This window comes from Alligator sinensis, unplaced genomic scaffold (genome assembly GCF_000455745.1).
Source record: "Alligator sinensis unplaced genomic scaffold, ASM45574v1 scaffold876_1, whole genome shotgun sequence".
Taxonomy (NCBI): domain Eukaryota; kingdom Metazoa; phylum Chordata; order Crocodylia; family Alligatoridae; genus Alligator; species Alligator sinensis.
The window spans coordinates 1,001,545-1,027,674 of NW_005841938.1; the positions used below are offsets into that span (position 1 = coordinate 1,001,545).

Below are 26,130 nucleotides of genomic sequence, written 5' to 3' on the forward strand. Positions count from 1 at the left end.
GCATTTGCTCCTGGATCTCACAGCTGTCAGGTCTCAGGTGAACTCAGGTCAGGACTGGGATCCACAGTCAAGATAGATCTTCCCCCTGAATAATTTAAAGATCCCACTTCAGGGCCCCTAGAGCTTTAACTTGAGCTAGAGCTCGAAGGACTCTTTAGCTGCAGGCGGCACCAGTGGCTAAACTGCTTTGAAAATGCCGACCAGCAGAAACTCGGGCGGCTGAATTCTTCAAAGATCAACTCAGCGTTTCAGCTGCTTGCTGGATAAATACAGCGTTTACGAACAAGCAAATCAGGGAATTGGAACTCGAGGGTGGTGGTACATCAGCTCAGCGGCTCATGGTTAAGAAGTCCAATAGGTTTTGGTAACGATTAATGGCAAAAGCTAGTCTCGCTCTGGCTAATGACAAGCCTGAGCTGCAACGTGGATCCAAACTACTCCTCCAGGTTTCTTGTTGTGATTTCTCATTTGAGTTGCATTAGTTCCTAGGAGCTCTGGTCGGTGTGCGAATTACCGTGCAATCACAGAACAAAACCAGTCCCAAGAAGAGGAGGTGGGCTCGACCTGTCTGCATTTCCCCTTGCCCCTCCGCACCAAGGCTACCTTCCTTCGTTGGGTTCTGCCCAGCAACACATCATAGCTGTCATGATGGCACATGATTTGGGACTAAATCCATCTCTGGCACGAGTTGGCTATACTCAGCTGACTAGCTTGGGAGTTGCACCTGCTTCTGACAAGGCCAAGGTCCTGCCTGGGCAAAGCACAAGCATAAAGTTAAGCAAGCACTTGTGTACCTTGCTGGCATTTTGGTTCTTCTGGCTGATTTTTCTTTAGATGAAATTGGCCCCTGAAATTGCAGCAAGATAGTGTGGCCTCTGCCCTTCTTAAACCTCATTTGTAGCAGAGACCTTTTCTTTTTTGCCCGTTTTTATGCAAAATGGCCAGAAATACCAATTTCTAGTTATGAATATTTAAGTGGACTGGACCCATGGGTCTGACACCCCATTAGTCCTGGTCCACGGACAGCTTCAGTCAATAGTAATCTTCCACTGCCCAGAATGGGCTTTTGATCAGACACAGTACTATTAAAGGAGAGTTGTTACCGCAGAACAGCTTGTACAATCCATGGAGATTCACAGCATCACCTACCTGCTGGTACATTGTCTGCCTGCTAGTCCAAATTTGTTTTTGCTGTCTCCCTGGCTTGAGTCCATAAGGTTAGCTAAATCTTTTAATATTTATGATACATCAAAGGAGCTGGGAGGGGGAGGAGGGGGGTTGAGAAATAATCCAATGCCATGAGCTAAGAAACAAAACTGTTTAGAAGTATATGAGTGGAGTTGCGAGAAGGGGATTAGGCAGAACAGCGCCTCTGCCTGCCTGTCACTTGCAAATACTTGCTAATACTTTAGGAGCTTTTCAGAGGTCAGCACCAAACACCCAAACAGACTAAGCTGTATTATAGACGCATAATCAAAGTCACAAGGTTTTACATAATATATATTGGTGACACAAGACATGTTTGTTTGAATAATTTTGTCATCAAGATTAGTGGCCATGAAAGCCTCTACTGTGCGATAACCTGGTTTTATGAGCTACCCCCCTGGGGCACCAGAGAGAGATTCCTCAAAGAAATCAGGAAGGAACTAGAAAACTAATCACGTATATGTTTTCTACTAACACCACTAAGTTCCCAGAGCTTGAAGAAAGTTGGTTAAGTTAAAAAACACGGGGTAAAAGAGGGAGGTTGAGACTGTAATGCTAACCACCGTCAACGTGCAGTTTAAACACAGCGAGTTCGTGTCCAAGTATAACGAGCTGCCCCTTCATAATCCAAATTAATGCAAAGCTCTCAATCAAGCGTACATGTTAAAGGTACGCAAAAGAAGGGCTCTGGATGCTATGAAAATGCAAGCCATCTGAGAGTTTATCATTCGCATTTAGATGTGAAGGAGCAGCATGCCCGAGATCGAGGAGTAAGACGGTGATAGAGACGGGAACAGAACTAAGGAGTCCTAGCCCTAAGTTTGGCAACCTAACCACTGTGGATAGTAATTTTATATTAAAAGTAAAGTAGTCTCATACATTGATTTGGAGCCATCTAATGATTTCACCATTCTCTTCTCTCTCCCATCTGCATCCCTTCTTTTTTTGATAGTGGTTTAGAGAGACTGCAATTTGCTGGGTGAGATTTGTCTTTTTTTTTCTCCATTTTAAGAAAATTTAAACTATTCACTGAGTAAAGTCAATCAAATTTCCATCAATTAAATGCTTTAACCCCCTCCCTCATGCACCCGATTTCTGTTTGTCCCATGCATTTGTATTTGACAGGCTTGGAAGGGGTTCGAAGTCAAGGCTTACAAGGGAAGGAAAAATGGTGACAGCTCAAGAGCAAACACGTGATGGTACAGTACAAAGGTCTCACTCACTGGCATCAGTTTAGGATGGCCACAAGAGTCATGCATGGCAAAGCCAAGAATAATTCATGAAGGCCATCCATAATTGGCCATTACTGAGCATACATAAAAAGCTCATCCTTAACATACTATTTTTTGTACTCTTCCACTTAAAAAGACCTGCTGCTTCTATTATTGAAGTATTAATACTATAAATTGGAGAGATGAAATAATACCGTGTACCAGCTTTGGAGACAGGAAAATTGTATGTGTAAGAACCTTTTTAAATGGGGATTAAGGGAGCTTCTCTGTACGTAACAACATACAGGCTTCAGAGTCCGATGCCCTGGAAGCTACCAACAGAAAAGAAAATGCTGAAAGTACCAACAGATTACTGAAAACTGCAATGCTATTTTCTGCAAATGAACTAATCATGCTCTGAGCAATAAAACTATCAAAATAAAATTTGAGCTTACTTAGCTGAAAACAACGTTGAAAAGATCATCAACTTCCAGAACATAGCTAAATATCCCATAACTGCCACATTTAGGATTCGCTCGCTAACATAAAGCCAGATTTAAATAGATCACAACTGTTTTGTGGACAACACGTGCAAAATCCTTGGCTTTGCTGAGATCTGCTGTCAACGGATGTCAGAGGAGACACACTGGTTTTATCCCAGAGCTGAAAATGGTCTGTTCTGTGTATTAGTGCTCTAAAGTCGCGGGGGTCCTGAACAGATTCGCTAACAGCTTCTCACAGCCTTCTCCCGTCTTTGTGTAATGCTGAGCATGCAAAGGCTTAGATTCTGGCGGTGAAAGGGTACACAGGGCACTTGCAGCCTGAAACAAAATCATTTGCAGGATTGAAGACACCCCTTGGAAAGGCTATTGATGTGTTCTGCTTACCAGGTGTGGGGATCATTACTCTCAGAGTGAGCACACTGCGAGCGTGATCAGGAGCAGGGAGTTTAATGCGTGTTATGCAACGGATACAGAAATACCAACCCAGGAAACCTGGGGGAATGCAATAACCCTTCAGTAAAAAAGGTTGTGAACAAATTCAAGAGGACAGAGCTTATTCTAAAAGGGTCGTACAATGTTTGCAGAAACTGAAATCTTTCCTTTCCACACGGATGGATGGTTGTTCGATGCTGGAGTTTAGGCACCAGACTCTTTTTGGCTCCTTTGAAAATTCCAACCTAGGCGTGCAACGTCTTAGCGCTAAGCCCAAATCACTCAGATTTTTGCAGTTTTCCACTGGAAATGCACCCAAGCTGAAAAATTAGTCTTGCTCAAAACTATTCCAAGGTTCATAAAAGTATGAGGGCGTTGGTTTGGTTCAAGTTTCCACTGAAGCTGTGTTTGCAATGAAGCACAAATGCAAGCTAACTTCCATCAGCGTGGTCTTCCATTTCACACACCTCAGATGACATTCATGAAAAGGGTCCTGAATCTTTCCAGGGAACTCAGTTTGGAGTGAATCTGAGAGGCTTTATGATTTTTACTTTTAAATCATGTGCAATTCATGCTTGCGTTGCAAAACCAGGCAAAACTCTTCCAGCTTTGAATCAGCAAATAGAGAAAAGATGAGAAGTTTAAAGGCAAATTAAACCAAATTACAGCAGCAAATGTGGAAAAGTGAAAAAAATACCTGTGTTGGGTTAAACCATACCACAGATAGCCAGCATAGCGCTTGCATTTGTCACTAATGAGCTTCGAAAAAGGAAAACAACCACGCCAAGTGGCTGGAAGCAGGGTCCTGGTCCTAAAGCTGCCACTGAACAATTTGCTTAACAAGTCAGCTTTCCTACTTATAAGACCCTATAGAAATGGTGAGATAGCACTCTGGTCCCTTTGAGTACCTATACAGACTTTCAACAGGGCTTTAATAACATTCACTTCCCTACTTCACAGGTGCATATGGGACCAGGCATACATCTAAAGCAGCAGTTCTCAACCTTTTTTAGACTCAAGGCTCCCCTGGGCAGACTCAAGGCGCCCTTTGGAAAATACTAGCTCTAAGATCTCACTTTTTGTAACTACAGAAAAAGAATAGAGCAGGTGTTTGGTTGCAAGGAACCCAGAAAGACCACAACTATGGATTTCTATGTGAAATCTCTGGGTTTATCTTGTGAATCATGTTGGCAAACGAATCGGTGCTAACATTGTGAGACACCCTGCAGCACCCATGAAAAGCTCCCTAGACACCCTGATTGAGAATCACCGATCTAGACCGACTTGACAGGTTTGGATCAAATACAGTACACAAGCGCAAAATAGTGTTTTAATGCAACAGGCTGTAGCACGAGAAAAATGCACTAAAATGCGCAAGAAAGGTTTGCGTTAACATGCTGCTGAGTTTGGCTTAAATTTACCAAAGCTCGATTGTTGAGCCAGACCCCCGTGAATCACTCAGAACAATATGACTTCCTCCGCTTTACCTACAGCAGTGATGGTTTCATGTTTAACTTCACATCCTGATTCGCTGGGTTTAAGACAGAACCCCACACTCTTCTCATTCACTTTTAGATAGCATGTAAGTAAATCCTGGGCGCATCTACATGTTCATTAAAGCGGCCTACTTACTGCGCATTAAGTTTAGTACCTGATTAACCAAATACCAATTTGATGCACAGTAACTCACGCTACTGTGCAGTAGCGCTGGAGCACAGTTTTTTAAGTGATGCTTCCTGTGCAGTAGCCTAATAACACTGTATTAGCACGGGTTTTGCCTAGCACGCTACTGCACGGTGTCATTAGGCTACTGCACAATAAGCGTCTCGCGTAGACGCACCCACTGTGAGCACCAAACATAACAGGGCACCATTTCAACTGAAAGATATTCGAAGATATTGGTATTGTGGTTGTTATTTTTATAATACATTCAAAGGAACTGGACTGCAGCATTACTAAGTAAGGATGCACAGAGTATAGGGTTTTAAAGGCAAGGGTGATGAAGGATGGGGCAGACGGCCAGACATTCTCCATATACAATCCCATGGGCAGCTCTTAGATTTCCCAGTGGAGATCCTTATAGAGCAGTGATTCTCAATCAGGGTGCTGTGGCACCCTGGGGTGCCGTGAGATCCTTTCAAGGGTGCTGCAGGGTGCCCCACAATGTTAGCACTGCTAGGCGTACAAACATGATTCACAAGATAAACCCAAAGATTTCAAATAGGAGCCCACAGCATTGAAACCTTTCTAATCTGCTGCGGTCTTTGCAACAGAAAAAGTGCTCTACTATTTTTCTGTAGTCGAACGACAAGTGAAAACTAAGAGCTGGCATTTTTCAAGGGTGCCTTGAGTCTAATGAGGGGTGCCTCCTCTAAAGAGGTTAAGAACTACTGTTGCAAAGCATTACTGCTAGTAAGAGGGAGATTAAAAGAGGATTAAAAGAGGAAAAAGTTGGTTCCTTCTGGTCTAGCAAATTTACGCCAAAGCCACAGAGCTCAGATCTGAATCAGTTAGAGAACCATCCTTCCTCCTGGATGCCTCCAGGGGAAAAGGACCTTCTTTCCCTGCAGATTCAGCCCAAAGGGAGCCCATATTCCCTACCGCCTGATGGGACATTTCCTAGAGAAAGTCTTCAAGGTCACTCCCAGACCCTCAGCCTTGTCCAGCAAGTTGTTCCACAGAAGGAATCAGATGGGCCCTTCAATCTTAATTTTGCTTCCAGCCTCCTGTTTCCTTCTGGTCTTTGCCATTCCCATTCTGAGGTTTCAGATTGCACTGGCAAACCCTAATCACAAGACGACATCCTGCTATCATTCTGCACAGGGAACTTCTAGTAAGATTGATGGAGACCTTGGCATCAAAACAGAGAGAAAGAGATGATGGCCCAGTGACAAGAATGCCTTTAGGCCCAGGTTCTCAATACATCGCATTGATAAGCGGTTGATTGTCTTCCTTTGTACCCTTTTTGCCTCTTGCTGTGCTATTTCAGACAGAAGAAATCAGGCAATAACGAACCATCATCAAACTGGCAATTGCTTCCTGCCCAGCTTACGTTAGCAGAGACAGAGAAAGCAAATGATGATTAGTCGTATATCTGCACTCGAAGATAAAACCCCTGAGCAGAAGCCATCTGCCAAAGCATAAAATAATAATTCCAGCACTAGCCTTGTCTTGCTGCAATGTTATCAGCTCCCACTGAAACGTAATGCAGGCCTAATGCTGAGTTCTAGCAGGTGGCCCATAAACCTGTAATAAACTCCATGAAATTATTGATTTGTCGTCCCCCCTCCACAAGCTGAGCCCCTTTGTCTAACTACATTAACTTCTACTTACTGAGCATCCGCGCAAGGCAGAAAGCACGCAAAAATCAGCCTCATTTTGGTGAGCAATGGCCGCTCTAAAAACATGTCCCCTGGCCCCATGTCCTTCCGTGTCGTTATCTACTCAGACTGGTCATTTCAGAGTTCAGGAACAACCGCCGATACTTAAGGGAGCTTGCCGAGAACAACTGACAGCTTCTTAAATCCAGGGATTCGGAGATATGCTTCCATCACTAATTATGCACACAAAATAGCCTTGAAAATAAGGCCCTACATCTGCCCTAATTTTCTGCTTGCACTATCAGTGCTACATGTGTCTAGCAAAGACTTTGGACTTGATTTGGTGTGAAGAATCTTGCTCTTTCAGCTAACCTGAATGCACATTGCAAGTAAAACAGGTGTGGTCTCACAAGGCACGCAGCAATCGGGGCAGACTATCAAAGGGAACAGGACAGTGCCTTCTGTAAACCATTATGGCCAACTTCTGCCTCCATAGGCACCCCTCTGAAGAGGGGTGGTGAGCTATGTAAATTCAGAGCACCGTGGACCTATAAAAGTATAATCCAAGTCACACAACGCCAGCATTTGCTTTCCCCTGTACGATCAAAGCTAGACAACAAAATTATATGTCATTAAAAAGCTGAGTTTCTTGCCTTTCTGTAATTGATAGTCGGAGCTTCTAATGTCTGATGATTCAGGTCAGGCTAAAAAGCTAGCCCAGCATGCTCTCATCCATCAGACAGGCTGGAATTTCTTGATGCCCTAAATAGCTCAGTCCACAGTTCCCAGGAGGTCAATGGGATGAAAAAGTTGGTCCTTTAGGCCAGGGACAGAAATTACATATCAACTAGTATAAGTGATTGGAAACTAGTTCAAATCTGTAACACAACAGAAGTTTGGTGCACATAAACCACTTTCAAAATGGCTGAAAACAGTTTAAAATAAACCTGAATGGATGTAGTATCAGACTAAACTGATTTAGGTTAAATCGGTTTATGGAACTTCTGTCCCCTTCAGATTCAAGTTAACGCACTGTCCCCCAGCGTGCCAGGAGGCTTTGCACCTCTCTTGCAAACACCCCCTTGCAGGGTGGGTGGACTAACCTTGGCCCAAGCTGTCTGCTCCAGGCCTGGGCCACTGCAGGCATGTGGCTGCATTTCCAGAATCAAAAGTGAATGTCTGTTCACTTGCTTATCAGTTCAACTTACGCAGCTTAGACTAACCTGGGAAGACTGAATCGATTCTGTCTTGGGCTTTTTGACTGTCTGTACTTAGCCTTAAGATCTAAAGAAAACAAGTCAAAGCCACAGAGCTCAGATCTGAAGCTCATCTCTTGTGGCATTTCAGACAGTTTCAGAAATGCAGCCCTGTGGCCCATCTCTGATTTAAAGACAAGCAAGTGTTTGGTGGCTCCCTCACCATGTCTGTACTCCCTGGGGCTTCCTGCATTTTCAGGATGAAGATGGTTTCCTGCAACTGGAAAGGAAATGTGCTCTGCAGCCTTTTATTAATGCTTCATAAAGAGCCTTATGATGGTGTTGGAGTGCCGACCTCCAGGGGAACATGGGAACATCAGGCTCATCAGCCATCACCACCCCAATCAGCACTTCAAAGAGTGCTGCTGCTACCTCCACAGCCTGCTGTCTCCTGTCCAGGTGACATGACTGTATTAAGGAAGGAAGATTCACTTGGGCTCTCATCTCTGCTCTGTGCCTCACCTCCAAGACTGTCAATGAGAAGGAGGCCAGGATCTTTGCCCTACGCAGAATATACTGCCTATCCCTGCATATGTTTCTGCACTGTTCTCACGTCCTTCTAATTGCAGGCGAATCCTCCAGAGCAAATACACACATCTCTCCCATACAGTCCATCCATCACCAACCAGATCCTATCTTGTTCTCACAGGAGATGGCAAAAAGAGCTCCCAAGCTTTCAAGGGAGGAAAGTATTTTGTAAGGTTTAATTTTCAACTGTTGACATTATAGCCATGAAGTTTCAACTGCGCTTACTAGAGGGGCTGGATTATTGTCCTCAGTAAGAAACCCTGGAATTAAGAGTAACCTAGAATTTCGATCCTATTATGTCTGGCCCCACATCAGGAGCTGGAAAGTTTCTTTTTGAGTTGGAAGGAAGCCATGAATGGAGAACCAGAAGGGTATGTTTTTCTTCTTCCAAACAGCATAGAGAAATTATGTGAGTACTGGTGGAGCCTTGAGGATCTGCATATTATGCTGTTCCTTTTGCGCTATTTTTACTCCTGTTTTTACTGCCTGCCACTTTAAACAGCCACTATATAACAGCTACCAGTGGTCTGGTCGAGGAGGACTGGACAAAAGTCCCTTAAAGAGTGCTCCTTGGGTACCTAAATGGGTCACTACTGAATCACGTGGGATTCTGCTCTCCTCGATAGTGTCCTGGCAGGTTTCCTTCGGTTTGATTTTCTAGTAGGCTGGTCTTGATGTCGCCCCCCACCACTTTATCCCTGTGCTGACTCCAAGCTACAATACGATCATTTTGAAGTAGTAAAGCCATAGGGTATCATGCTGCCCAACAACAAAGTCATGATTCACAGCCCAGCCTGCTGAGGGGCTGGTTTGTGTGTGCTGGCCATGCCTTTTCCAACTGCCTGCGAGTTGGGCTGTTAGTGCACCTTGTATTGTGCTCCCAGCTATATTGGGTGAGATCAGCTGGCCTATTTCAGGGATGAATTGGGTGCAAGAGGAGACTTTTCTGGGGACAGAAGGCAGTTCAGGCGTTCTCTGTTACAGTTTCTAACATAGATGTGATTAGCTGTGCTAGCCTGAATACAGGCAAAAGGCAGGGCAGGGTGGCACCTAGAATGAGAAGTTAACTGGTTCAGAGAAATGAGCTTTTGCAGCAACAACCTACTTCATCAGATAATGTCTGTTTAGTCCAGAGAATAAGTAACATCCCTGACCAAGTAGGTAGCAGCTACAAAAGCACGTACAACTCTGAACCAGTTAAATTGCCACGGTATCTGACACAGAGTCTATTGAGTACCTTGTATAAGTAAAGTTATATCATGCCTTACTCAATAAGGCTTACAGCATAGGCACCCAGAGACTATGATAGATTGGTTTGCACAAAAGGAAAATGATCATTTTTTTTGTAAAGCTTTCAAAAGGGTGTTTGGGACACTATAAACACAGGAAAGGACAAAGGCTGTGCCCCAATGAGCTTAAAAACAAAGACGTGGCTTCTCAGCTCATGCAAATTGGTGTAGCCAGTGGAGTCCATCAAAGTCAGCAGAGCTACACTGATTTGCACCAGGCGATAATCTAATGAGAAATTAAAGGAGAGACACTGAATAAATTAATCCAGCAGCTCTGAGAAGCCTAGGGTAGTACAACAGGGGTCCCTATCTGACCCCGGGGCAACCTTATCTGTTAGTGGCAAGAATTACAGTGCTTTAAAAGAAGTTTGCATAACGTCCTCACTTCTTCGATGCTTCCTTTAGCTCTGGTAACAGGGTCTGCACAATGGCGCGTCCTGACGTGAATGAAGCTGGAGTCAAGGGTTATTCAAAGTTCTCAGTCTCCCTAACCCTCGGGAGCTGCCTAGACTAATTTCAAAGATCGATTCATGATGCTACTGCTCTTACACACACACACCCCTCTTCTCCTCCCCCCTCCCAGCTCTGTCCATGTGATTAGGAGGCTGCTCCAGCAATGGGATGAGCATTTTTAACTCCTTCTGCAGGGCGTGCGGGTTCTGGGCATTCAGCACTTCCTAGGAGGCTCTGAGCCCCTGATTGGATTGGGCCATGAGTTTGTTTTTCAAGAGGTTTCCCTATGTAAAAGCTTTCAGTGAAAGGTTGGCTTCTCTGCAAACACTTATTTCCTGTATTTCATTTATATCCTTAGTGCTGTGGCCCAAAAGCCCATGGATGACAATACATCAAATGCAGACATTTTAATGGACTTTCTTTGAGCATTCCAATAACCTGCAATAGAGATTCAATTAAGGCAGCTGAGCTGGCTTTTCCATGCAATCGCCACATCGAATGGACTCGTCCATCTTGAGAGTTTCTTCAAGTCAATCCACAGAAGTCCTTTGTTTCTCGGGGACTTCCTCCTCGACGCTCAAAGGCTACAGCTCAGTCTCCCTGTCCATTGCTTTTTTATGCACCCTTCCATGTAATATCTGGGTGCCTCAAGAAGAGTGCCCTACCTGGACACATCGATGGAAAATGTATCATCCGAGTTTGGCGTAATGAAGCAGCATATTGATTCGAATCTGATACCGACTGCCAACACCCGGTTGTTCAAAGTACCCTTTCTACTTCACTCAGACTCATAGTAGGCCCCTTTCCAATCTGTATACGAGACAAATCATTCCCACCCACTTCCAGGATGTGATGGGATGCATCTGGGCATCACAGAAGCCAAATACAGCTGGTCAGGATATAGACCCACTCCTGTGACAGGGAGAAGCAACACAAAGCTTGGGCATTTAAAGTTTGTATTACAGAAGCCCTAGTACACTTGGCAGTGTGTGGACCCCTTGCCCTGTCCCAAGGAGCTTACGGTTGAAACAAGACAGCCGAAGGAAAACGAACTATGCAATGTGAAATAACTTACCCAGGATTAAGGACAAAGTCAGGACTGGAACTCAAGGCTCCGGGTCTCTAGCCCCTTGCTCCATCCCCTTGGCTCTGTGTTGGCATGACACACATGAGGATCATCCTTGAGATCATCCAGGTACTCCTGTAATACAAAGAATAATCATTATACTTCCCTGGGCCCACTTGTAACACGCCTGTTCCAAAGCCGATCAAATTTCCTCCCCGAGTCAGTTTTACAATGAAAAGTGGCTTTGTTTAGTCAACAGAAGCGGTAACACATGTGATTTTGTTGTTAACAGAGCTGTAAGAATTTTAAGTCCTTCTTGGGAACGTGTCTTTTTCAGCTGGCTTTTCCAGCCGTCACAGGGTGCTGTATCTGTCTTTGTAAACAGCTACTGAATAAAACATTCGGAGTGCAGTCGCACTTTGTACAAGTGTCAGGCAGGTTTATAAAGTTTCAGAGAGAATAAATCAACTGCAAACTGGTGCCTTAGCTCCTCATGAATATCTAATTTGGAAGCACATCTCTTCCGAATATGCTTATGAAATTCAAATTTTGTGCATATCGTCAAAATGCTTTCACACAAACTAGAACAAATAGACCCATTTGGTAAGGATGGCAGGCAAGAGGCACTGCACCGTTGTATGAAGTGTCTTGTTTCTGCTTTCTGACTTGATTTTTTCCTCCCCCTTTAAGGGGGGGGGGAGGCTAAGCTACATCCTCAGATGGTGTACAGATGCATAGCTCTGCTCAAGTCCGTGAAACTCTGCTGATTTATGACCGCTGGGGAACAGGCCCTACCTTTACTGGAGCTTTGTCTATATTCAGGAATAACTCCACCGAGATCAACTGAGTTATATTGCTGTGCAACCAGCATAAGCAAGAAAAGAAAAAAAAATAAATCAGACCCAAATTTTACACGCAAACACTGCATTCGCTTGTTAAAAGCCCAAAGGAGAACAGAGCCTGATTCTGAGCTCGCGTATGCCGGCATATAGCAAGAACAATTCAACTGCCGGCAATGAGCTGCACGAGTGTAAATGTGGAGTAGAAGCGCAATGTGGCAGCGTTCAGATTCCACCGCGACCGCTCGGCGTTCAGGGCCTCACGGGAAGCATTTATCATCGAGAGCGAGCGCAGAATCTGGCCCAAAGGGTCTAATCCTGCAGCGTGCTGAGCAAGCTCAAGTCCCACAGTTCCTCACTGGTTACTGGCAAAAGTCCAGCGCTTCACAGAATCAGCCCCTCGCTTTAATAATCAGGGAGCTATGAACTTAGCCCGATTGCATTTTTTCCCCCCCCTATGCAAAAATGCTGTACATTCCTTTATGCAGGTTTCCATAGAGTTGAACTGTTACTATTTTTTTTCGTTGTTGTTAAAGAGGTCAGCAAAGCACTGTACAGTGGGATCTTACTTTCATGAAGCGTGGAGGAATTTGAGACACTTTTCGTAGCTAGATGGTGGGGCTGGAGTGCAGCATAAAAAAGGACATGGGGATGATTTCAAAGACGCGTTGCTTTGCAGATAAGTTTCAACGTGTCTCTCCCCCCTCCGTCCCCCCAGCACACACTTCCTGCGTTAAAATGTGATATCCTCATTTTAATTGCTTCAATCCTATTAGTTGTTCTTTTTAACAAGTGATTGTATATGCCCTCGGTGTAGGGATCCCTCGATTGTGGGCTCGTGTTATTTAGACAAGCGCTCTTTCAGAAGTAAATGCCATTCTTAGCATAGGGAAGTACTTTAGGTCTAAAGGGGTTAAGAAGGCCTCCTTGCATTCAGAAACATGCAGGGGTCCCACAGTGCCAGTTCCAGCCTTTTAAACTCTTTCCAGCTTTTTTTTCTTGCAACAAATCTGTCTGACTGCCACCAGGACATAGGAAGCGTGTGCCTGTCAAAGAAATCAAGTTTACTTTTCCCGAGTTGTTAAACAGAGGCAGGGTATAAATACAGCTAACTCTGCTCGGACTATTAGCATTTCTCTTAAAATAAGGGAGTTACTTCCTAAGACCTTTAATCCAATGAGGTCCAGACCAGACTGCTCTATTGACAAAGACAGGAAGGAAGCTTGCTGAAGTTGTTGAGAAGGCAGGTGTATTTGGACTTTTCTGGACATCTCAGGCTTGCAAAAACAAACAAACAAACAAACAATCAGCTCAATTGGTGACCTTTCCTTGGAGAAATTCAGAGATGCCGTTGGTATTGTTTGCTCAGTGGATGTGGATCTTGCTGGGGAAGACCACTGTTCTCTTGCTGTTGGAGGTCCCCTTAAAGGGTAACGCTTTACCTCCAATACGGTATTCTCATGCTGGGATATGCCCGAATGACATGAACCCTAACCTGTGGGTAGATGCACAGAGCACCTGCAAGAGAGAGTGTGAAGCGGACTTGGTGAGTGATGAACATTTTTATATCCTTGGTCGTGGCAATTAGATGTGTGTGTGTTTGTGTCACAATGTATTTCTATTATAGAGAAGAAAGGCATCAGCAGCGTGCATGACGTGATCCAGGCAATGCATGTGTTTAACTGAAACCTTGTATTTAAACATAAAAATGGCTGATGACCTACCTGTTAAGGGAGGAGATATTTCAACGGAGCCACTTCTCTAACTGACTATACAACTTTGAACGTACATAGATTTCACTGTCTCGCCCAAGGGAACTGCCAAACCTTGACAACTTAGGCTCAGGAACTTCATTTGTTATTGGACCAGCTCACAGCACATTAGCCGGCTCAATCTCAACATTTTTGGTTGCCATGATAAAGACTTTGCTTCCCAGGAGAGAATTCTCCAGGATGCTACTTGACTTGGCATGCACATCACCAGCCTTTGCTGCACTTGGTAAAAATGACCATGCAGATATTTTCTCCTATGATTTTTCCAGCTCAGTATGTTCTTAGCTGACAAGTCAGAAGATCATTTTTCCAAAGGCCAGCACTGCCAACTCAACCTGGCATCTGACAAAACCTGCTCTTCCTGCCTCCTTGCATCCTCTCCCGCAATAAAGACTCTGCAGTCAAAACCAAGGTGACTGTGTCATGATGCACAACATCAAAAAAAAAAAAATTCCAGTTGCTCTCGACTAGCGGGATTTGTGTTTTAAAAATAGTGACAATTTGCACTTGTCCATCAAGAAAGCAGGTGTCGTTCAAAAAAACACAAAGCGAGCCGATGTGTTCATGTTCTGGGTAACAAGACGTTAGTCTTACATTACCTTTTCTGACTAAGCTGACTTTTTAATTTAACTGCCAGGTGCTGCAAAGAATGTTAAAAACTGCTCCCGTGATGGCTGAGGACATTGCTTTCATAGTTTACTGGTCAGAAAGTGAAATCCAGACACCACTTGGGGAAATACAAGATGGGGTTTGCAGGAGAGCAGAACAAAGTCCCCAGGCAGATTCTCAGTAGCTACAAAGCGGTAGAGCTCCACCACCGTTGTTAAAGCTACGCGGGTTAACCACAGCTGAAGAATTTGCACATTTGCTTACACATCTTAGTCCTGCCTGATTAGAAATGGGGAAGGAGCTGCAATATGGCATCATCTAGTTCCTCTGAATTAACACATATGGTACCTGAGGAGTGGCCAGATCATTAGCTTGATGGCATTAGAAAGACCCTGTAGCGGTTGCTCTCTGTTATGGAGAAATTCAGCTGAATTCATTAAAACTACAGAGGTCCAAATCATACCCCATTACATATATAGCAGCAACGTTCACATTTCACTAAAGTGATCCACGAATGACACATTCTCTATTCTGATGCCAGACCCGTTTCAACTCCATTTCTCGGTCAGAAGGGCAAAATGCAGCTAACACCAACCAAAATTTAGAATTGGCCATATTTCACACCTGCTGCCTAGATTACCAGTAACAACTGATGCTCAGCAGCACAACTAAAGTTGGGATCAGCCCAGGCATGAGCAGAGAGGGTATAAAATTGGTGGCCACCACTACTGCCCAGCACACAAAAACTCTTCACTGTGCCGTCTCGATGCTGCATTTGATAGTAAGAGCAACGCAGAAATAAAAAGCAGTCCGTCAATGGATTCTTTTTTGCATCATGGAAACCAAAGTAACTCTGGTGCAAGAATTGGTTTTCACTTTAAATTCTGAGGTATTTGCTATAAATTAGACAAAGAACAATTATAAATCTGTGATTGTTTTCACTCCCGAAGTATGCTGCTAGTCTCAGGAAATTCAAATAATACTTCACATACTTCTGGGGAAAAGCAGGATTAATGTCTAGAGCCATATGATAAGACTTTCCATCCACTCTTGTTTCAGGGCCTTGTCCCTTGCCATTAGGAGTGTTTTACCACCGGGGAGGGGGATGAGCGGTTGTGGAATTTTAATCAACTGTTTCATGCAAATTATATTTAAAAAAAAATAAAAAATTCTAGGACTTCATGTTCTAAGAAACAAAAATTATACTTCTGCCTTCTGCAGCATCTTCCACTGAAAGATCTTAAATCTCTATAAATAGCAGTGAGTTTACCCTCATAGCTTTCCCAGCGAGACAGAAATGTGACATTGCCCCCATATCACTGATGGGAAAAAAAATCAGCTTCAGAGAGGCAAAGTGACTTATCCGAGGTCCTCGAACACCGGGTCCTCTGCAGCAGAACTGGGAAGAGAACTCAGGGGTCCTAAGCCTAATCCTCCAATTTAACCTTAACAGCACAAGAAGGAAGCTCGCTGAAAGCTTCACTGTTTTCTGCTTGCTTGTGTTTCTAAAAAATGACTTTCCATTGAGTCCCAGTAACGGTTTGGTTATTTTATTCCGTATTAGGAATGCGAGACCTTTGAGAAGTGCTGCCCCAATGTTTGCGGCACAAGGAGTTGCGTGGCAGCTCGGTACATGGATGTCAAGGGGAAGAAGGGGCCTGTCGGGATGCCCAAAGAGGCAACGTGTGACCGTTTCATGTGTATCCAGCAAGGCTCGGAGTGCGATATCTGGGACGGACAGCCCGTGTGCAAATGCAAAGACAGGTGTGAAAAGGAGCCTAGCTTTACCTGTGCCTCTGATGGACTCACCTATTACAACAAGTGTTATATGGATGCAGAAGCTTGCATCAAAGGCATCACGTTGAATGTTGTCACTTGTCGGTACCATCTCACCTGGCCAAATACTAGCCCTATCCCACCAGAGACTACAGCTCGCCCTACCACAGCCTATTCAGAGACAACCGTCATCGATGTCCTTCCACCTGCTCTAGTTAACAATCCAGTCCATCAGTCGGTCTACGTGGGGGAGACCGTTAGCTTTCTCTGCGATGTCACGGGCAGACCCAAGCCAGAAATCACCTGGGAGAAGCAAGTAGATGGTAAGGAAAAAATCATAATGAAGCCAAATCACGTCAGAGGGAATGTTGTGGTGACCAACATTGCCCAGCTGGTGATCTATAACACCCAGCTTCAAGACGCAGGCATTTACACTTGCAGTGCCAAAAACAGCGGCGGCCTTCTCAGAGCCGATTTCCCCTTATCGGTCATCAAAGGAGAACCTGCAAATAAAGAAGCATCCCAAAACAAAACCCACTTCCCCACCGACGAGTGTCTGAAGCAGCCAGACAGCGAAGATTGTGGGGAGGAGCAAACCAGATGGTATTACGATGCGAAGAAAAACAACTGCTTTACATTTATCTATGGGAACTGCAATAGCAACCTGAACCACTTTGACACCTACGAGAACTGCATGCTAACTTGTATGAACGGTCCGATCAACATTTGCAACCTGCCAGCCCTTCAAGGTCACTGCAAAGCCTACGAGCCCAGATGGGCGTATAACAGTTTGACAAAGCAATGCCAGTCCTTCATTTATGGCGGGTGTGGAGGCAACGAGAATAACTTTGAAAGCAGAGAGGCCTGTGAAGAGATGTGCCCTTTCCCGAAGAACACGCACTGCAAAGCTTGCAAGCCTCGCCAAAAGCTGGTGACAAGCTTCTGCAAAAGCGACTTTGTGATCCTGGGCCGTATAACAGAACTGACCGAAGACCAAGATTCTGGGCACGCCCTGGTGACGGTGGAGGAGATCCTAAAGGACGAAAAAATGGGCTTAAAATTCCTTGGGAAGGAACCTCTAGAAATCACGCTTTTAAACATGGACTGGAGCTGCCCGTGCCCCAACATGACCACGGTAGATGGCCAGCTCATCATCATGGGTGATGTCCATAATGGGATGGCCGTCCTGCAGCCAGACAGCTTTGTGGGCGTCTCCAGCGTCCGGCGTGTACGAAAGCTTCGCGAGGTCATCCACAAGAAAACCTGCGAGCTTTTGAAAGAGTTCTTAGGATTACACTAACCTTACTCAGAGGTGTCAGCCTTTCAGATCTGTATGTTTTATAGGGCTAACGAGAGCTAGGCTAGTGCAGAAGCTAAAAAAGCTGTTCGAAGATGCACTGTAGGAATTATGCAGAACCCTTATTTTAATCCATTAATGATGCTTAGCAACAATGTAGTATGCTCTTTGGCAAGCACGTACAATAGCAGCAAAAGGCTATTAATCTTGCATCAAAATCAATTCGCCCATATAGAAGTGCCATTTAACTAGCTGACTCACTGCAGTAATTACATAATTTTTATGTAGCTTCCATCATAAATGACTGAATTCATAGCATTTTTTTTTTTTGCAGTTAATTGGTACAAAGCTAAGTAATACACACTGTCAACTTAATCTGTCTCATTTGCAGTATGGAAATGTTAATGGTAAGTCATTATAAGTAAGTCATACTCTCTTGTTTCCTCATAGCAGCGCTAATATATTTCAAGATAAAACACTGTAAATTATTGTCTATATTTACTATAATTATACAGGTTAAGTCAATCTATGCATTGTGAATTTGATCACCTTTGAGTAGAAATTTACATAGCAATTTTCTTTGGTTTGTGCCTCATGTTGAATACAGTGAAAACAAATCCTACACTTCTACCCCCAAAAAACAGCCTCTCGTTGGAAGTCAACTGGACAATCATCCTGAGTGCAGTCCCCGGGACAACAGACACGTCACCAAAGCCCAACGCCGTTTCACACCATGCCATGAGAATGGCACTGCTCATTTTTACCGTGCTATCCTATTTGTGGTTTTCAATACGTACGGTGAAAGTCCGACATGAAAAGGTGTTCTGAAGCGGAAAGGCTGTGAGCCATTTTGGTTTTGAAAACCCATTGCACGTGAGACTGTGCAGTGATTTATTGCTTCATTTTGTCAGCAGGCCCGATTTGCTAGGTTATAGGGTAGAATTACAGCAGTCACAATGACATTAAAAATAGTAGAGTGCAATGCACATACTGAAAGAGCATATTATACACGCAAACTGCTCACAAATCTGATATACCCACACGTGAACAAAGTGCACAATAAAAGTATCTATCCATTTTTTTTTTTTTTTACATTTCCTGCCTAATTCCGCCAGAATTTTTACCAGAAAATGTCCTTCCAGCCAGTAAACCATTTTGTATATGGGCGCTGTATCCATGTGTACACAGAAATATGCAAAGACAGAAAGGTCTGTATGGGTGTATACACGCAATATCGATCTTGAAATCATACTTCTGTGTACTAAACTGAAAAAGTTACATCTGCACAATTTTTAAATAAAGAAAAAGCTGATCCTGGAAATCTCCTGCCTCTTTGGAGGAATGTCATTGCACTGGCATTGTGAGCGTTATTCTCCTATACTTGATTTTTGTCCCTACTGTGGTCTTTTTTCAGATGGGTAAGTGAGTTACTGCAACAGTGCTCAGTGGTGGCTGTTGTTGCACAAAAGGCCAATTCAAATATGGATCTGTGTCAAGATACGCTGTGCTCTAAGGGAAGGAGGACGCAGTTAATGCTACTCTGTGGTGCCATCTAACGGCTAATTCAAGAGCCAGCAGGAGGCAGCTAATTGCTTGCATCGCAGAGGGGAAATGGTGTTGAGGCAGCAAAAAGCGTGCATGTGCGTTTGAATGTGTAAGTTGGGCCTGATTATGAAAAGGACATGAGGAAGTCTATAAAAAATAGGTGAACTAGCCAAGCACTGGGTTTAAGCACTCCATGACAGCGCCGTATTTTGCAGGTGGCAACAAAGTTTGCAAAGACGAGATCTAATGGACAATAAGTGACAAGCCACTTTTAAATATCGTGCCTGACTTTCCTTCGCACATAGGTCCCTTTACACCACTCGGGCAATACCAGTGTACCTCCAAGTGCTTTTATATCTACCATAAGCCTTCTTCATCAAGGCAATGTGAAGGGGCTGCAGTGAAAATGAGAATTAAGCCCCTCTCCCTTTGGTTCATCTTTTTGCGGGGGTTACACATCATAAACAGGCGTGCTCTGAGCCACGGCTGGGAAAAGGTCAGAGTTACATTTTTATTCGCCTAATTTAAAGAAAGCCGAGTATGATATTGGTCGCTACATCTGAACCACGGCCAAGAAAATAATTGTATGTTTTTTGTTGCATCTTAAGCCTACGTAAGGAAAATTACAATTAAAAGTTCATAACATTTACATATCTTCTTGAGATGACTGTTTTGTGCACTGAGCTATGCTGACGACTGTCATTCTTTCAATTCCATTAGAGTCCAGGACCTGCTCCAGGTAATTTTGATATGTCATTCACCACCTTTCCTGTAGGCTGTTTGGCAAGCAGCAAACAAGAACTGGCATATTCCTTCCATACTTTTCTGACATAAAGGCATCTGAGTGAATGTTTAATAATGGCTGGGTTTATAAAGTGATTTTCTCCAAAAGCTAAAGGACTTCTTTGCAAATGTGGGAGTGATCAAATTACTCTAGAGACACGTACTCAATTGTTACAGAAGGGTGGAAATGTACCAAGTAGCAAATATCATACAATTGCTTTGGCTCTCAGCTAGCAAAATTAAAGCACTGAAATCTGGCACCGGTACAGCTCTTAGATTCACTTGTATGGAAAGTATTACAGTCCATGCCTAACTTTATGCCACAGTAAAGTCAATGGGATTTAAGCACGTAGCTCAAAATTAAGTATGCATCTAAGTGCCTTGCTTAACAGGATCTGACTGTTGCCCCAGGACCATGGAAGATAATGTAGCATTCACAATGTTTCCTCGTCTCCCCACCTTTGCACAAGAAAAGAAACCGGCTTGACTTCAAAGCTCACCGGAGATCGCTGCAGTCTACTCACTAATGCCATGCTGCGTGTACATAACCATCACATCTCATTTGAGGGTCTCAAAGAACATCACACAGACCTTAACTAAGTGAAGTTCACGGCCCCCCTGACTACAAGAAGGAATTCATGGGGAATTTAGTGTGTAACAAGGTGTAAATTAAAAGCATACCCACTCTTCCATACTAACCCCTTGTGTAGACACGCTTATTCTGCATGTAGAAGGCCTCTTTGCAGCATAGGGCAGTCTGCTTAAAACTACACACATTCATCACTAGCACAGGAGAGGTGTCCAGAAGGGGACCTGGCATATAACATTCATTTTCTTGCAAGGGATAGGCTGGGAGCAAAACGGAGCCTACTGCAAGAGGCAATTCAGAAGCCATCTAGCAGCACATTTGCAACGTCAAATATGCAAATAGTGGTTTAGGTCAGGAAGCGAGAAGAACAGTGTCAAGCTCAGGTCTCTTCTACACCATTTTTGTACTAGCATAACTACACTGATTTTTTTTGGACTGATATGGATGTACTAAAAGGACTTCCGCTTTGCACTTCATTGTACTGGTCCACAAGAGCCTTATACTACTAGAGTACCTTCTCCTTCCCTTGTGGGAACAGTGAGGGTGTGATCAAAGCCCAGTCTAGTTCTATCTATCCAGACTGTAGAGCAGGGGTGGGCAGTTATTTTGGGCGGAGGGCCGCTTACTGAGTTTCAGCAAGCCATCAAGGGCCACATGACAGGCAGCCCAAGGCAGATAAATATTAATTTTCTAAATTTCTTAGGGGCCCCATGGGCCGGAGAGAATGGCCTGGCAGGCTGTATTTTGCCCACCCCTGCTGTAGAGGGTGGAGGGAAGAGCTGTGTCTGTCGTGGTGTAGTTCAAGCAGTACAACTTTTTATTGCTGACAATGTCTAAAGCTGTTGGACAAGCTTATAAGTGAATCTAAGCGACCCAATTGAAATTAGAAAGAAAAACCGGGTTAAAACCTCTATTCTCACAAAAGATGCCACGGGACCTTTTGTAATCACAAGGTCAGGATTTCAATTTGCATTTCAGCCAAATGACTGCTCCTCCCTTCAGCACCAAACTGAAGCACGGCGTCTAGAAAGAAGCGCATCCCCTACTGAAGCATCAGCACTGCTTCTCGCTGCAAGCCTCTCCAAGAGGGTTTTCCCATTTGGGTGCTGCTCCTGTTCCCCCCCTTAGTTTGTAGATACAATCACAGCAGGTAAAGGACCCCTTCAGAAGTCTCCCTTGCCAGTATATATCTGTATCTAACACTACCAGTGCTACACCACGCCCCAACTTCGACAATTCACTGTACCAACTTCAAAGATGTTTCAGGGAAGCTGGATAGCTGGCAGGATCTCCCAAATCCCATGGCATTTTCCTTTGAAATGAACACAGACTAGTTGGTCGAGAAAGAGATCCTGGCCCCAGTCCTACAAGGCTCCACGACTAGTGCAAAATAGAAAAAGATGCAAGAAAAAAATGGTCTTTGTTCTTTTTGTAAAAAAGGATTTGAGTGCTTTGGTGCACTTTCACAGGCATAAAAAGGATACCCATGTAGTTAAGCCTGGCATTGTCAGCTCTCACTAGAGTGGCATACAGGGGGAAGGGAAAGATGGTATTTTTTGCATGAACAAATGACTTATATGATTAAAAAAAAAAAAAAGAAATCAAAATCCTTCCTCAAAGAGCCCTAACTGGATTTCTACTGTAGGCAAGCCTAATCCAAACTGCCGGTAGAAAACCTCCCCCTCACCAACTTTAAAGACTTTCAGACTCAAATCTAACATTCTGGATAAACCTCCCAATCGCTTCGAGCGGAGAGGAGGGGGGGAGATCATGCCTGACGAGGCAACTAACAGTCATCTGCAGGAAAAATATACAAACGTACAAGTACAAAAGACTGGAACAGAGCCCTTGCCAAGGAAAACACATAGTCTTTCCTGACTCCTAATTCTCAAGTCCCCCTTATTTTGCCAACATACTTATTTCTCCTTCTCCTCTGCGCTAGGATTTAGACCCCTGATCAAGAGAGCAGCAAACTGGAGAGAAATGCCAGCACCTGCAAGTCTGCATTAAAATCCGAAGGAGGAGAGAAATGTGGAGGTCTGGCTCCGTCTACTTCTCCTGTGACTCCATTCATAGGGGTGATGGGATACAGCAGTTAACACCAACAGGAGAACCCTTGGGCTAATCTCAGCTGAGTCTGGCCCACCCTGATACTTGATGCTCAACCGCCCAAGCCACGTGGACGGCTCTACCCCCCATCTGTAGCTTCCCCTGGAGACTGCACAGGTGAACGGGGCTTATCCAAGCATGTTCTCACCAAGACTTGCTGTTCCCGTGGAGCAGACCAGCCCTAGGTGGTATCCGCGCTGCTGCCCTGGTGCTCCCAGGAGTGTCAGCCTTGCACACATCACGCCTGCCCGCTCCTGCCCCATACCTGTCCACCCACATGCCCCATTTTCACCAGGACAGTCCCATTGGAAACCCCTGTCCCAGCCTCCCTGTCAGTTTGGGCAAATGAATGTTTTTGTCTCATTTTCAGTGGGATGCCCAGCACATGTGTTTAAAAATGGGACAGTTCCAGCAAAAACGGGGCTAGTTTTCACACACATGCATACATGTACATGCACACACATATACACACACACGGATATATGTACAGATATACACACACACATATACTCTCTAGCGCTCTCAGCTGAAGGTAGAGCTCAGAGACAGCTGCGTATACCCAAGGTGGGGTGGTGCCCTGTTGAGATCAGGGAAATATGGTCACTCCAGCCAAGCCCAGAAACTAATAATAATTAACTAATAATAAAAATAATAACCCCAGAAACTATTAACAATAAAAATAAGTGGCAAAGCTGCTCAGAGTGCACCCATCCTCCATGGCTGTTTTGGAGCCTATATAAGAGCAGCAGCAGGGGGGTGATTTTGCTGCCTCATTATTGAGTTTGAGATGTGCAGACCAGGAGGAGAGGAAGGGCATGCTCTTGTGCAGTGTCCCCAAGAGCAATTAGGAAGTGATGTGGACATACATGAGGGTCAGTGGAGCTTCCCAGGACAGACTGGCTGTGGAATGGGCTTAGAAATTCCCAGTACAACTGACCAGTGGCTATGAACGCAAGGGCAACCTTCAAGTCTTCCCTACGGTGCAGTGTAGACGTGGCCTGAAGAGTGACCATGCTCTGTTGGAGTGATGTTGTAGATAGAAAGCACTCATGCCTTCGGTAAGGTACAAGGTAGGTTCTTTCTGCCAATGTGGTGCATCTCTGGAAATAAGTGACCCAAAGACCCTGGCAATTCAGTGTGAACAAGCACCTCCCACTTTCTTCACAAGAGTCACCGAAAGCAAATGTTTGCCACCGCCTATTCTGTTGTGCGGGTGAAAAGTGCAGCACAGTAGTATGTTTCACACCCTGCAGCTAGAGCAAAATGGATCGACATATGGATCAGAAAATGAGTCACAGGTTATTGTGCAAGCCATCTGCATGGTACTGATGGAAGGACAACATTTTAAATCAAATGAGATGCTGCATTAATATGGTCATTAATGATTAGACCCCCACACTACGAAGTACACCATATAGACATACCAGTTACTATGTAACAGGAAGGGGCTGAGATACCATCTAGTTAGGAGCCTGCTGGCATAGATAGACAATTGGAGAGAGAATTGCTGAGTGGGAAAGCATTGTATCATTACAAAAATCAGAATTCACTTGGGCACTGGAACAGGTGACTTACGCTAGCTGTAGACTCTCCATCCCTAGAAATTTTCAAGAGCAGGTTAGATAGTGGCTGAGATGGTTAATCAACAATGACCATGCCTTGGACAGGGAGCTGGACTAGATGATCTCATGTGGTCCCTTCTGACTTCTACTTCCCATCATCCTATGATATCATGTGGTCCCTTATGACTTCTACTTTCCTATGACCCTATGCTTTAAGGTCTTCAGAAAGACTGGGTTTATTCTCATGGGGAATCAGACTTTGAGGTAAAGAAGTAGCAGTGAATATCAGACAGAAAGCAATAGATCTGTGAAGTAAGGCACAGATCCTCAAGGTATTTATGTGTATTGATTTTAATAGCAGGTCAGTGCTTCTATACCCGTCTAGGAAAGGTGACCGAAAGAACGTGAATGACTTCCACAAGTACCACTGAATGAGCGGATTGGAGAAACCAAAAAATAAGCAGGGAATACTATGTCCATTTCCTGAAGTACTTCATTGTACTTTTTGTGGTAATTAGATTGATGTAGACACTGTGAAGTAGTCAATACAGACAACTAGTAGAGAAAGATTAGAGGCATTACTTCCAGGCCTGGATATCTTAGTCTAAAGGTTACGGACCACAATGTTCAAAAGCATCAAAACTCACAGAAGTGCCTCTGAAGTCGATGAAATGTATTTTCTGAAAACCAGGCCACTTATCTGGATGCCTAAACATGAGATTTGTCATGAGATTTACATTGGCTACTAATGGAGTTTGGCCATGTCCCATAGATGCTTTTCAAAAATCACACTTATCTAACTTCAGATGTCCAAATCTGAACATTTGGTCCTAAGCACACCATGGATGCAGTCCTCTGAAAACTGAGGCTTCCAACACAAGCAAAAATGCTAACCAAATTCCAAGGGATTTTGCTCAAATGAAAATGAAGCCCATATTGTGTCACTCCCACCCTAGACAAGTCCCCATTCAGCACAGAGCATCAAGAATTGCTGTCAGTAGGACTTCTCACTGAGAAAGTGGACACTCATGTGAGTGTAGGTATTTTACCCACACTAGATGGTACCCACATTCGAGATTCTGACCCCTAGCGAACCCTTCAGATCGAGGCCCTGTGTTTCAAAGTCAAATATATAATATTTTCCCCAAAGCAGAACTCAGTTACTGATTGACTACATCTGACCTCCAACTGCCTTATTGATTTACTGCTGCTGTCAAAGGACAAAAAATGAGACCCACGGCCAGGCACTGGGAAGTGCTCCGAATGGAGATTGCACAACTGAATAAATGTTCTGCCTGCTTTCTAAATCTCAAAAATGTCAGCTCTGGCTCCTGACCTACTAATGCAAACACTAGTGGGATATGAAGATAACACCGCAATATTACTGCACATATCTATTAGTAAAAAAAAAACACAGCACAGGCTGTTTAATTCACAGCTATTTATGGCTAGCCAAATGAAATGACATTCAAACCTGAGAGTTAAGAGACCTAATGGAAAGTCTTTCAGATGCTGCTCTGTAGGTCAAATTCTGCAATCTTTAAATTAAATAAATCACCCTCTGACTCCATTAGATCCCAGAATCTGGCCCTATTTAATTAAACTCAGAACAACCTTGCTTTTCATGAAGACCTGAAGGGAGCACAGCTGAGCTGTGCAACCTCAGGCTCTTGGCCCTGGTACTTTGAAGGATTTTTCTCCAGAACTGCAAGACTTTTGCAGGGCCATCATCTGCAGACACAGCAACTGGGAATAAGACACACAATAAAACAGGGAACACATATAAACCCTTACACTTCAGGATATAAATCTACTCTGCCTCCCTTGGGCTAGGAAACAATATCCCTGGTGACTGTCCTAGACCATCTTGTGCTTTCCTCTGAAGCAGCTGGTACTAGCTATCGTCAAGGACTGGATACAGGGCTAAATGGACCACAGGGCCCAGTGGGCAAGTTCTGTGCTCCTGTTAGTGACCGTTTTAACAC

The 26,130-nt window shown here is 44.2% G+C and overlaps 1 protein-coding gene and 1 pseudogene across 1 annotated transcript; one reads left to right on the forward strand and one right to left on the reverse strand.

The window, feature by feature from the left end:
* LOC106721959 overlaps positions 1–26,130 on the reverse strand; it is a 63,001-nt pseudogene that overhangs the window by 16,264 nt on the left and 20,607 nt on the right.
* On the forward strand, positions 16,049–17,560 carry WFIKKN2 (WAP, follistatin/kazal, immunoglobulin, kunitz and netrin domain containing 2). The gene has a single exon (XM_025199183.1). It carries the CDS (start codon positions 16,118–16,120, stop codon positions 17,558–17,560), a length of 1,443 nt encoding a protein of 480 aa, XP_025054968.1. The 5' UTR covers positions 16,049–16,117.

Bases quoted from the DNA above. Each gene is read 5' to 3' on its own strand.
- WFIKKN2 (XM_025199183.1), top strand. From the start codon at position 16,118: ATGGATGTCAAGGGGAAGAAGGGGCCTGTCGGGATGCCCAAAGAGGCA.